General features: G+C 37.6%; 1 protein-coding gene across 11 annotated transcripts in view; it reads right to left on the reverse strand.

Moving 5' to 3' along the window:
• The window catches only part of VPS13B (vacuolar protein sorting 13 homolog B), a 765,850-nt gene that overhangs the window by 87,557 nt on the left and 665,153 nt on the right, over positions 1-13,140 (reverse strand). For all 11 annotated transcript variants that reach the window (XM_082364176.1, XM_082364168.1, XM_082364180.1 and 8 more), the window contains 3 exons: positions 9,106-9,287; positions 7,660-8,009; positions 2,237-2,398 (listed from right to left, as the gene is read on the reverse strand). In XM_082364176.1, coding sequence (XP_082220302.1) covers positions 2,237-2,398; positions 7,660-8,009; positions 9,106-9,287 — 694 coding nt within the window. The remainder of the gene's footprint in view (positions 1-2,236; positions 2,399-7,659; positions 8,010-9,105; positions 9,288-13,140) is intronic.

The following is a 13,140-nucleotide window of genomic DNA, read 5'->3' on the forward strand; positions in this document are numbered from 1 at the left end:
GGGATATTATGAAAACAAGACTAGTAATAAATGCAAAAAGACCCAAGTGCAGAAGAGTATAAATATGAAAGGTATAGTGTGGCAGTGGTTAGCCATTCTTGTTTCTTGTTTATGTCCCTCCCATCTAGAAACCGTACATCCATACCATGAAGACTACTGTTCCTCCACACCCCTGAGCCTGCTGTTCTTACGATCACCCTTCCCATCCTGGCTCCAGTCTCCAGGGAATCTTGAGGGTCACTGAGGGCCATGGTAGTCCATGCAGCTTAAAATGACTTTGAAGGGAGTTAAGTGTCCTCTGCTTTACCTTTTATTGGCTAAGGCCTGCAGCGTGTGTGTATGAATGGGTGAAGTGGCTACAGGTACAGTATACGATCACACATTACTGCACCTTCTCAGAGGTTCCTTTCCCATCACTACTAGTTCATTTCTGGGAATGCAATGATCATAGAAGACTTTCGAAGCTCTAAAAGGCTATACAACATGGATTGCCTCTGGGTGGTTGGAATTATAGGTGGTCTTTTTCTTTTTCCTTTTTCAGTTTATATATCTGCTCTATGTTCTAACTTTTGCAATTAATAAGAAAAAAATAATTACTTAATTTTGAAACGAACCAACCAACCAACCAATTGTCCTTTAATGATGTTACAAGGGGTAAACAACCAAACGACTTAAAAACTCACTTACACAGACATTTCTCAAAAGGAGAATTAGAAAATAAGGGCATGGGCTTTCCTGGTGGCGCGGTGGTTAAGAATCCGCCTGCCAATGCAGGGGAAACGGGTTCGAGCCCTGGTCCGGGAAGATCCCACATGCCGTGGAGCAACAAAGCCTGTGCGTCACAACTACTGAGCCTGCGCTCTAGAGCCCACGAGCCGCAACTACTGAAGCCCACGTGCCTAGAGCCCGTGCTCCGCAACAAGAGAAGCCACAGCAGTGGGAAGCCCCTGCACCGCAGTGAAGAGTAGCCCCCGCTCGCCGCAACTAGAGAAAGCCCACACGCAGCAAAGAAGACCCAATGCAGCCACAAATAAATAAAATAAATTAAAAAAAAAAGAAAATAAGGGAATGTCGTTCATTCTAAAAATACAAGTGCAATATCATATCATACTCATATGTACTCATTTTTTAAGAACTTTTATTAAAAAAGGAGATATGATGTCTTGATGTCCTGTTAGAATAACCAGAATTAAATAAATAGACTTAAGAAGAACTGCACTATATCTACTTTTCCAAATTTTATACTAATAGTGTGGCAATATGATGAAAAACCAAGTAAGAAATCAGAATCGAGCTACTGAAAAAAAAAAAAAAAGCTGAGCGTGTAACATATTCTAAAGCTGGTCTACAGACGAGATGGGAAAACTCTCTAATCTAATGACTTTCTTTTAATCATAAGCAGACAATAGTTTCCTTATTACCCAGAGTTTTAGAAATACATTATTCTTGAGAGTACTTCCTAGGATTTCTTTTACTCATTTAAGACAGCATCTTTGTATTTAATTCATCCTCAGTTATCCCTGCAGGGCACATCCCTCTAATTATTCCCATCTAAAGTGACAGGAAAATGGAATTATACTACTTGGAAAACAGACATCCTTTGGTATGTCTTTTCTCAGTGCTCCCTTGGGCATAGTCTGTCATTGCGCTCATTTTGTCACAGACAGTGAGCTGTCATTGGAGAGCAAGGACTAAGACTTCTCTGCCTTTGAATTCCCAGTGCCTAAGACATTACTGGCACGGACTATATACACAGTAAGAATCTGAATAAACAAATGAAAAATAATACCCAACATACAATGTTTACAGTATATCAAGCACGATTTTAGTGCCTTGTACATATTAACTTATTTAGTTCTCATGACCCTATGAAACAGGTACTATTATTATCCCCAATTTACATATGAGAAAACTGAAGCATGAAAGCAAAGCAAGGTAATTCAGAGCCAGGATCCAAGCTGATGTACTCTGGCTCTAGAGTTCAACCTCATAATCACCACACCAGGCTCCCTCAAGAGCACCTACGCTGAACAGGAGAACGTCCACTCCAAGAGGAGCATGGGTACACTGTGCTCCCTCCTCTAAACATTTCTGGGTTTCTGTCAGATGTAGCCATACTGTGCGACCCCGTGGGAGACTTAAGAAGGGAAATAACCAGACACAGGCACACAAATGCAGAAGAAATGAATCCACAACCTTAACAATTGCTGTGTTTGTAAGGCTGTTTCTCAAATACCTGTGGGGATTTGTGAGAGCGCCAGCTGTACTGGTGACTGTGGAGACTGGCCAGCAGAATATTTTCATCAGTATCCACCTGGCCAAACCGCAGTGTCTCCTGTGTGTCATTACAGATCACAAAATGGCTGAAGACCAACTCCTCTACCTCAGGGCATTTATTCTGAAAGAAAAAGAATAGGAAAGCCAATGTGCATCAGATTAATTGCAAGATGTTTGGCAGCTGTCTGCCCAGTGGCGATTGTTACAACACAGAAATACTAAAAGATCTGTTGTCATTAGCTCTGGTATACAAAGTATTCTATACTTCCAGGATAAGCACAAAAAATACCTTAAAGAGATCTTAAATGTTCCAAGAATATGTTTTGATTTATATTCCTGCAAAATAAATCATACACACAGAAGAGTAAAAGAACAATGAGATCCTTCAAACTTTTAACATTTTTAAATGAATTAACATGCTACAAAGAATGCTGTACTGGGTAGCGCACGTTTTTGAGCAGAGTACCACAGGCTAGAATTACCATGTTCCCGGCCTTCTAAACTTGACAATCAAGACCAATTACCAAAGCCACAGTTTGTACCCTACAGAAAGTAAGGATCATTTAGGTAATACATCCCCAGTTCCCTTGAGGGGGAGGGTGGATGTGTGTGTGTAAATCTGCTCAGGGAGAGATGTAAATAAAACCATAACTTTCCCGCTATTGTTAAGAGGCTGAACACACAAAACAGATCAACTTCAGAGTCAGTATAAGCCAAGCTGCAGTTTTCAAGACAAAAAATGTTAGTTGAAAAACAGTTGTTGGTGTCTGTTTCAGCTAATAATCAATCAGCAAATGTCTTCCATTAATCTACTAAGGTTTCAGCAAATTAGTAATACGTTCCTGTGTTGGTACCTCCTTTTCAACTTAATGGTATCTCCATGGGTTGCTGTTATATCGAAGCACTGGCAATGTGATGGAGAATTTCTGTGCTTACTCTTTTATCACTTTGGTTAGCTTATGGCTTAAAAAATGATAAACATACCTTTGGTAAATGAAAAGAATAGCTAAATAAATGGTTAACTTGAGAATGCAAGAAAAATATCTTAACTAGCCAATGAACCTGCAGACAATGGGAGGTAATATGTAACTGATGCTTCTCCAGTTGGCTTCTATTTCCTGGTTGTGGATCTAAATAATGTCACAATGCCACACTCTGTCATTTGCCATTTTACTGAGGGGAGGGAGAGTAAAAAGGGGTATACCACTCATGAGCATAGAAATTTAAGTGATTACATGGCCTGAAGCCAAGGGGTCTATGGATGAACACACCTGGAATCCAGCCTGGACCAAGACCTGATCTAGAACCTCATGAGAACAGTTATCTTGGGAGGTACAATCCCTTCCTAATCATCCAGAAGGCCGCCAAAGTGGGCAGGCAGAGCTCTACAGCTGCAGTCGGTGAAGAGGCCCTGAAATACCTCATTCTTCTAGATACTCTTGAGGGTTTCCTAAAGTGTTCGCTCTATCATCCATCTATTCTCACCAAACCTCTCTATTCTCATGGAGTGGAACCTTGCCTGACAACCACACGAAACATAAAAGGAGTCTCTGGCTAAGTGAGACTGAAGCAGTTATAACCAATAATTATCTGCTGCCTACCATATTACTTTTTGCTGTGGCTTTTAATCATGAGCTATGATTTCAAAACTGGACTGCCCGCGGGTTTTAGGTGTCCTGCCTGATCTGGCCCCTGCTGCATCTTGAACCATTCTCCGTTTGCCTGCTAGACCCCAGCTCCACCAGCCCTTTTCAGCTGCTCCAACGCCACACTGGCCTCCTTTCAATTCATCCAACACATCAAACTCCTTCCTGCCTCAGTGCCTTTCTTCTGCTTGGACCTCTTTTCCTTCTTGCTCGACTAATTTCTTCCAACTCGGCTTTCAGGTTCCTGTTTTCAGGTCATGCCCTCAGAGTAAAGTAGCCTCCTGAGATCCTCCTGGATCACCTTAGGTCCCTCTATTTTATGCTCACACAACACTATATATTTTGCCTTCAAAGCACTGACCCCTCTTGGGACTGAGTAATTATTTGCATGATTATGGGACACTGTTGTCTCCATCGTTAGACTCTACGCTGCATAAGGGCAGGAACCAGGTCTTTGTTATTTACAACTTTTGCTCCTGTAGTCAGCCTAACGCCTGACACATAAGTACTCAATAAACACTTATGAGACAAACATGAGTAAATTTAACTTTTAAAATTACAAATGTAATATATGTTCCCAGTATAAAAATTAGAAAATACAGAAAGTACTGATTTTTAAAAACAAAGTCTCTAATTTTATACTCAGGGATAACTGCTGTGAACATTTTGGAGAATTTTTTTTCCCAGCAATTTTTCACTTCTGAGTGTCCTGCCTGTTCCTATTCTAGCCTATCCTATCTAATCCTATCTTATATATCTTATATATTTAAAGGTTTGTAAACCTTTAATTAAACTGGAGTCACAGTGTATAATTAGTTTTGATGAGATTTTTCCATTTAGCGTTATATAATCAACATAAACTGCTCTCCTTGTAAACATTTTTCTCTCCGTTAGGTCCAACAGTACAAACATGAAGAAAGGGATATGATTCCAAACTCCCACTTAGATAGACATCCTGAGACTGAAATTCAATTTTCATAATGAATTGGGATCAATCCACTGGTTACACAGAGGTTAGGTTACCAGATGGGGCTTGGTTAGAAAAAAAATCATATTACTTTCCTCATCTCTAAAAACTGACCTTTAATAAATGATGAGGGTTTTAGGAAAAAATGTAAATGAAAGAACACAAGGGGGTTGTTTACATTTTTCTAAAGAATACTCGAAGTCCTCAGGGAACTGTTTCTCTATTGCCCCTTCATCTGTGGAGTTCATTATAACTGTAATAAGTTTAAGCATTTCTTGGAATGTTTAAATTCTAGCATATTATAAAAAAATCTGTACATATTGTATATGACATCATATAAAAGCGAAACCTCAGAATGCTTTCGTAATTAAGAGGTGGCTTATTTACATTTAAGATTTGTGCTGGAGTGTTATACAGGCATTTGCAATTAAAGAGAGATATCATTATGGTGTAAGATAAGACACATGAGCATAACCTTGATTTTTAAATAAAAATCTCCTTTAAATCCTATTTGGTCCAAATGTGGGAATGTGACAAAGAAATATAAAGCAAACTGCAAGTGGCATTTTGGGTCCTTAATCTGGTTTCACAAAACATTAATCATTTACAAAAGAGAAAAAAAAAAAACTACAGCCAGAGAAATCAGACACTGATGAAGGCTTCTGTTAATCTTAAACTTGTGACCTAAAGGTGAAAGGCCAAATTGTTTCATGCTTCAACTGTCTGGTCCATCCACACTGGATACAAATGACTTGTCTCGGATACGAATCTGATAAAAAGTATGTGGAAAACTCAAATTGCTTATCCAGCCTGTTAAATTCACGTTTGTCATTGGCAATAATTATACTGTATATGAGCATTATATACATAATAAAATCCAAGCTTGGGTAACTAAGCTTCCCCTCTAAAGGGGATAAACCACATTCAGAACATCTTAGAAACAATGAACTTAATAACCCCTCTATAAGCCCATTTCAATGTCAAATGTCCTGTAATTTCAAAGTAGTGCGTTTTTGTATTTACTTTAGAATACACAGGGTTAGAGATGCCTACCACATTAAAACTTGGTGGCAAGTACGCTTGACATGGGAGGAAACAAGAAAATTACAGCAACAATTACAGAAGTATATCCTCTTGTGGCTCATGTTAACATTGCCAAATCCCTGTATAAATCAGAACCAACTATTCACAGAATGTACCTGTCAGCGATATGCTACGTGACATATGGCTCTACTTAATCAAATATACAATTCCATTTTTAAAAAAACTCAGAATATTCCTTCAAGGCACTGTGTTAGCCAGTCAGTCATTCACACTCTGATGTGGTTTAAAACATTTAAATATTTATGCATCGTATTTTATTTATATGTATAGCTGTGTCTAAGAGAATATTTTTACTCTGGGAGGAAACTGATATTTCTGAGGGCCATTCTGCAGTAGTTGCTACACATGAGTCCTCTTACAATGGTCCTGATACCAAGACAAAAATATCCTGGGATTAAATGCTCTATCAATGACTCTTTTATATTTTCTAGGTTTGTTTTTTATTAAATGCATTGTTCAAAATATGACAAAAAACAGAAATTGGAGCCACAGAGGTTTTTTTCACATCGCTATTCGAACCAGCTGCAAAGATTTAGATCACACTAGCTCTTATTTTACGCATGTCCTCTGCAGCAAGAAAACCATGGAATGCCCTTAAAAAAGAATTTTAAAATATGAAACAGATGTGTTATCTTCTTTCCCTTTGCTATTGTAGTGCCATGTTAGGTAATTAATTCCTTAGTCTTGTATAGGTCTTCATGCATATAACGAAAAGAGTTCATTCCCATAAAAATTCTAGAACTCAAGCCCCTCCCCCTACCACTGCCCCATCCCCACATGAGGTCAGGGCGGAGTGAAGGACCATTTCTCTTGGGGAGTTAGTCTGCACAAATACCTGTAACATACAAAATGTGGGGAAATGTCTCAGCTTAAATAACAACACAAGCTTTATGGAAATGCAATATTATACTGAAAATCAGTAAGGGAAGCAGAGGTGATTTGTTATTAAATCACTGAGCATATTATCAATATTATCCAAATATTCTGTGAAATTATTTCCATGCTAGTGGACGTGGGCAGGTTCCCCATTTTAAATATGTCATTCAAAACAGACGTATATTCTATCTCTTTTTTGATATGGATAATTTCTGACAAAAGATAAAAGTAAAAAATTATTAATCAAGAGTCTTTAGCCGGTTACAAAATCTATTATCGAGTGCTTTTTTAGTGAATCAAAATGGCAGAATGATAATGGGGGAAAGACTAAGATTATACCGTGTTCACATAATTTCCTCTCACTGCCTTTTCTCTTTGAAAAGATGAACTGCTTATATCAGAAAGGCTCACACAGGTTCTTCATTTCTGCAATGGCTGCTTCGACAATGTGCTACATACCAAGTTGAGCCTTGGCAAACTAAAGCCATAATACTCGGAAAAAATTTCTGGGAATGTGTTACTTTCCACACAGATGTGGTACATTAGTCACAAAAATGTGGGCATCATCTCTGATGCATGAGTAGAGAACCCATGTTCTCCAAAGGTTTTAAAAATAACATGCATCACTTTGCCAAAACAGAGGAGGCCCCAGATATTATGGTGCCCATCAAATTCTTCATTCTCTCACATTTTTGTTTGTGCTTAAGTTATTATTAGAAGTGATAACATAAAGTGCCTAGTAAAAGATCACACACGGACAAACTGTAAACTGTTCTAGAATATACATACCTGTTGCCAAGCTTGTATTGCAGTGTTTAGAGAATGAACTACATGTTGCCCAAAGTTTACAAATATTGAGTCAACGTTGATAGAGCAATCAATCAGCTTTTCTACTGCATTGCTGGAAACGGCAATCTGTCCAAAGATGCTGAAGGGTTTCACCATGCTTTGCATTGTAACATTTCTGCACTCTAGAAGTTTACAGTCTGCTTGAGCTGAGAACTGCATCTCCTGACAGACAGAACTATTGTTCCATTGTCGAAGATACATGTGTGGTTCTTTGAAGGAAATAATCATGTATTCTAGTTCAGATGGCACATTTTTATCAGAAATAAATGGCTGTAGGTATTGCGGTGGAGCTGTTGAGAAAACAAACAAGAAAAACAGCAGTTGAGATGAGCCAACACTTTATGGAAATAAAGAGATGACATTTAAATTATTCACTTCTTGGTTACTGAATGCAATATTTGCTGGTTAATAAATTCAAATATTCTCTTGAAGATAATATAACATTTGAATTACCATTTGATATTTGCAAACAAAACTGTTTTGTTCAATCAGCAGGTCTCTTTCCAAAGGTTACATGCACAGATAAAAATCTGATCACAAAAGACAACAAATAAAATGAAGAGGAGGTAAATATTTAAGAAGCATTTCATAGAAGTGCTCTGTATCTACCCACCAAATCTCAAAACCAAAAACATGACCCAAACAGAGTTAGAAAATACAGGTTAAACTCCATTTTTGCTGAAAAGGCAAGATGCTTAACAGCAGCTGTGTTTAGTTTTAATCTGATTTTTTTCCTTTTTCCATTACATGTAGGTTGAAAACCTAATACCAGAATCAAAATGTATTAAGTAGAAAAGGTTTGGTACAGACTTTTAGGAATAATTATTCATGAACATGAGCAAACTTATAAAAGGCCACTTTTGGTGTGTGGAAAAACTTATTCTTCTACCTTATAAACTTGTAAAAATGCTAGTCTTTTAAATTATTGGAGAATTTGCCCATTTTTTGTAGAAGGTATTTGTACTTTCGAGATAAGGTAGTATCAAGTACTTTTGGAAACTATTTGCCATTCATGTAATGGCTCATAAGATAGGAAAAAAACAGATGTATTTCTTTCAAAAAGATCATAATTGGAGTAACAGTAAAACCTGCAATTTTTGTAACTTCCTTGAAAATTCTCATTAGGAAGTGTGCAAAATCATGGCAATTCAATATAAATGGTACCCTATATAAAAGGTCCATAAGATGGTTCAAATGTAAGGGGGACACCTATTATACGAAATCAACTTCAGAATAACTTTGCTGGTGCTTACTGTTAGAGGAGATGAATGCTGCTTCTAAAAGTTTCCTCCACCATGTGTGTGGTGGTCAGTAGGGAAGGAGTTTTGTGCAGGGATAAAACAATAAGTATTAAGTGAATGTTATTCCGATGCTAAAATAGAGTACCTGTGCCTAGTTGATCAAGGTGATGACAAAAATGGAACTCCAGGTGAGCAAACTGGAAGGAAACGCAAAGAGATGGGACAAACCATGGGGTAAAACAGGAGTCAACTCTGGTACAGGCAGCCAGGGCTGTTGGAGTTACAAGTTGGTCACAAGTGCTTTGAGAACCAGATTCACTTCCAGAGCTGTGGGAGATAATTAATAAAAGAAGTTCAATAACCTAAATTTCCCAACATCATATAAATGAAATGTCTTTCTATAGGGGTTTTTAAAGCTAGCTCCCATAATCCTATAGTCAATGTTCTCATCAAATCTTCCATATTTGCTCACATAAACACGTTGTTTTAAAAAATTAAGTTCTGGGGCTTCCCTGGTGGTGCAGTGGTTAAGAATCCGCCTGCCAATGCAGGGGAAAACAGGTTCGAGCCCTGGTCCAGGAAGATCCCACACGCCGCGGAGCAACTAAGCCCGTGCGCCACAACTACTGAGCCTGCACTCTAGAGCCCACGAGCCACAATTACTGAAGCCCACGTGCCTAGAGCCTGTGCTCCGCAACAAGAGAAGCCATCGCAATGAGAAGCCCGCGCACCGCAACAAAGAGTAGCCCCCGCTCGCCGCAACTAGAGAAAGCCCGTGCGCAGCAATGAAGACCCAACACAGCCAAAAATAAACAAATTAAATAAATAAATTAAAAAAAATTAAGTTCTCGTTGATTATTCTCTATGAGTTATTAGCAGAAAAATTTTGAAGGATTCCTGAAACCCCAGGCCATGTTGACCTCCAACCCAATTTTCTTCCATCCACATTTCACTTAAACTAATATGAGAACAAGTTGTCCGTAAGTTAAGACCAACACAATTCAGAGTATGACTGTGCTGTTCAAAAAACCCAATATTTTCAGTGTCACCATAAATCTTTCTTTTGTTTTACTTCTCCAGGTCATCCACATCCATATTCCCATACGAGTTAGCCAATACTCTTTATTGAATACCTACTGCATACTGTATTAGGTGCCATAAAAGTTATGACCATGTCCAGAAGAACCAAGGTTCCATGGACAATTACACCGCATGTGTCCTCTCTTTACTTGTCCATCCTCCCAACACCATTTTATACCAGTAAAAGTTGATTAAAATAAATAGTGAAGGCCTCTGTAGGAGGGAAGAAATTTGTACATAGCGGCTGCTGGTGTGCATGGGAACCGTGCAGCCTAGCTGCCTCCCCTCAATGCTAGTAGAAGCATGAGACCTGGGGATTGGGAGGGGCCAAGATGCATTCTGCTAATTGTGGATCACTAGACAGATGCTGCCCTATTCCCCCTTACCGTCTTCCACCCTCTTCTTTCCAAATCTGAAATTTGCTCTACAGCTATGGTAGCCTGGCTCCCAAATCCATGAGGAGCCTAGAGAAGAAACACTGGTTTACAGTATCCTAGGGAGAACTATGACAAGAAAAACTAAAGAAATAAATCCTTGGTTTTCAAAGAATTCACAGTCTAACTGGTGATATAAAATATGTAGACGTTTACAAACATTATAAAACAGAACAACCATCAAGGAATAGGAAAGTTGGAAGTGCTGCCAGAGTGGAAATACAAGAGGAAGTCAGAATGGCACAGGGTGAATCATGCGGGATTTGCAGAGTGTGAATCTTCAGCTGAGCTTTGAAAGAGGTTGTGAACAGGCTGGTGAAAATGAAAGCTAGGTTTACTGAGTATTTAACTTCAAGGTGTTTATAGTCATGTGGTGGTACTTACTGCAATGTTAGAAAAACTCCATTGCATACAAAGAAAACACAACTCTGGGGCACTATGTTTCTGATGAAATGTTATGCATGAAAATGCAGCTAGGCATATTTTTAAAACTTCTATAAATGGGTATACTAACCCAAATAGCTTTCTAGGAATTTATCTGTGGAGTTACAAATAAAGATCTCATTTAAAATAGATAAACAACAAGGACCTACTGTATAGCACAGGGAGCTATATTCAATATCTTGTAATAACCTATACTGGAAAAGAATATGAAAACATGTGTGTATGTGTGTGTGTGTATATATATATATATATATACATTTTATAACTGACTCACTTTGCTATACACCAGAAACTAACACAACATGGTAAATCAACTATACTTCAATTAAAAAAATTAAAGTTAAAAAGAGATCTCATTGGCAAGGTAAAATTAAAACTTGTATTTATTCAGAAAGACCAAACTGAATTAGTTGTACGTGTGTTTTACACATATGAAATCTCTCCCTTATAATACTTTAAGAAGTTGTTAAAAATAGGGTATAGCGTTAGTCAAGATATTATTAAAAACCCAGGTGAGAGTACTTTGAGATCAGTTTTAAAACAGTAAGTACAGAATTTGAGGTGTTTATCTGAAGAATTTCTCTTGCCAACTGCAATTTTTGACACTCTTGAGATTTTCCAAGATTTACTTTTCTCTCTCTTGAGAGTAGCAAATTCTGTAACATGTTGAAAAAGGTTGCTAAGACATCACAAATAAGTACGTGTCAAAATCTTTATTTATAACAAATTGATTGATTTTTCACTTTTCCTAAATTAAATGTACAAATCAATGGTTAAAAGATATTTTTAGGTCTATGTAGTAACTCCTAACATATATATTCAAGTGGTCAGCACTCTTTCCATCTTAAAATCCTGACTAAAATGTTACTAGATTAATCTATATTTAAAAATTTAGAGTTTTATTTAAAAATTGGAGTTATATCAAAATTAAAATGTCTTAAACACAAAATTAATATGGTATATGCACATGAAATGCTTTATATTTTGAATCAGTAAATTTATAGTTTTTTGATATTCAACTTAATGTGATCATCACTATACACTATAAAAGTAGCACATGCATGTTTACCTTTTACATAAGGATTAGAAATATCTAACTATGATAGAGCTAAACAGTCATAAAGATGAGAACAATGACCCTGCTAGGGACACTTATAGCAACTACATTTATATCATTTCCTTAATTAAGTACAATGGACTTTGATCTGATCCAGATATCAAAAGGAAAAACGTAATTCATGAGATGTGTAATAATCAGAAACGGAAAAGTAAAGATGGCTCCAAGGGGCAAAACCTTTCAAATAGTAATACATAGAACTCAAGATTCAGTAGTTAGTTCAAATATCAATAAGTTCCTAATGGAAATTCAAATTTTTAGAATAGAGGAAATATTCTAAAAAGTAGAAAGTATGGCAGGAGTTTTACATATCCATACCTTCATTTTAGCCAAAGGGACTTACTTACTGTCCTGGGTGACCCATAGAAGGGTATCAATTCCTTTAAACAAGGAGTGTTTTAGTAAGTTTAGATTTGATTGATCCATAGGCACTGCAGGGACCCAGGCATAATCCTTAAAGATTCACCCCTGGATGTCACCCCTATAGCTCTGCAGGTATCCAACAATGATCTGATTTGATTGATAAAGCCTTGGGCTTTTCTCTGTATCCCTCTGTGGTAATAAGAGTTTTATAATATAGCATAGAGATTAAGCAGAGAATGATTGAGGTAAGAAAACCGAGATGAAAATGCTTGCACTGCTTCCACTTACACTGTAATCATGGGCAAATTATTTCATCTAGCTAAATCTGTTTTCTCATCTGTACAGTAAGTGTAGTAACTGGACTTGCTTTTTGAGTATTAAAGGAGGTACTACATAGAAACTGCTTAGCATAATGTCTATCACTCCATAAGAGAAAAAAAATTTCATCCCTCTTTTCCTGGTTGGCAAACAGGGTACTGTACTGGTTACTTAGTTTAATGTTAGTTGCTGGTGATTACCTTTAGCTCCCAAGAGGGATCTGACAATATCACACTGTCATTCATCCCAGTGTGGCACTGTCTCTCAACACTGGTTCACCTAAACACTCCCCTGCCTACTGCAAAAACACTGTCCTGTCCATCCTGGGAGAGCACCGCATGGAGGAGAGAAGACAAGGGTTGATATGTGTGCCTGCTACACCATGTTCTCTCTACACCTTAGACCTGTCTTTTTTGGGGAATGT

Source organism: Balaenoptera borealis (genome assembly GCF_965194805.1).
Source record: "Balaenoptera borealis genome assembly, chromosome: 17".
Lineage (NCBI taxonomy): Eukaryota > Metazoa > Chordata > Mammalia > Artiodactyla > Balaenopteridae > Balaenoptera > Balaenoptera borealis.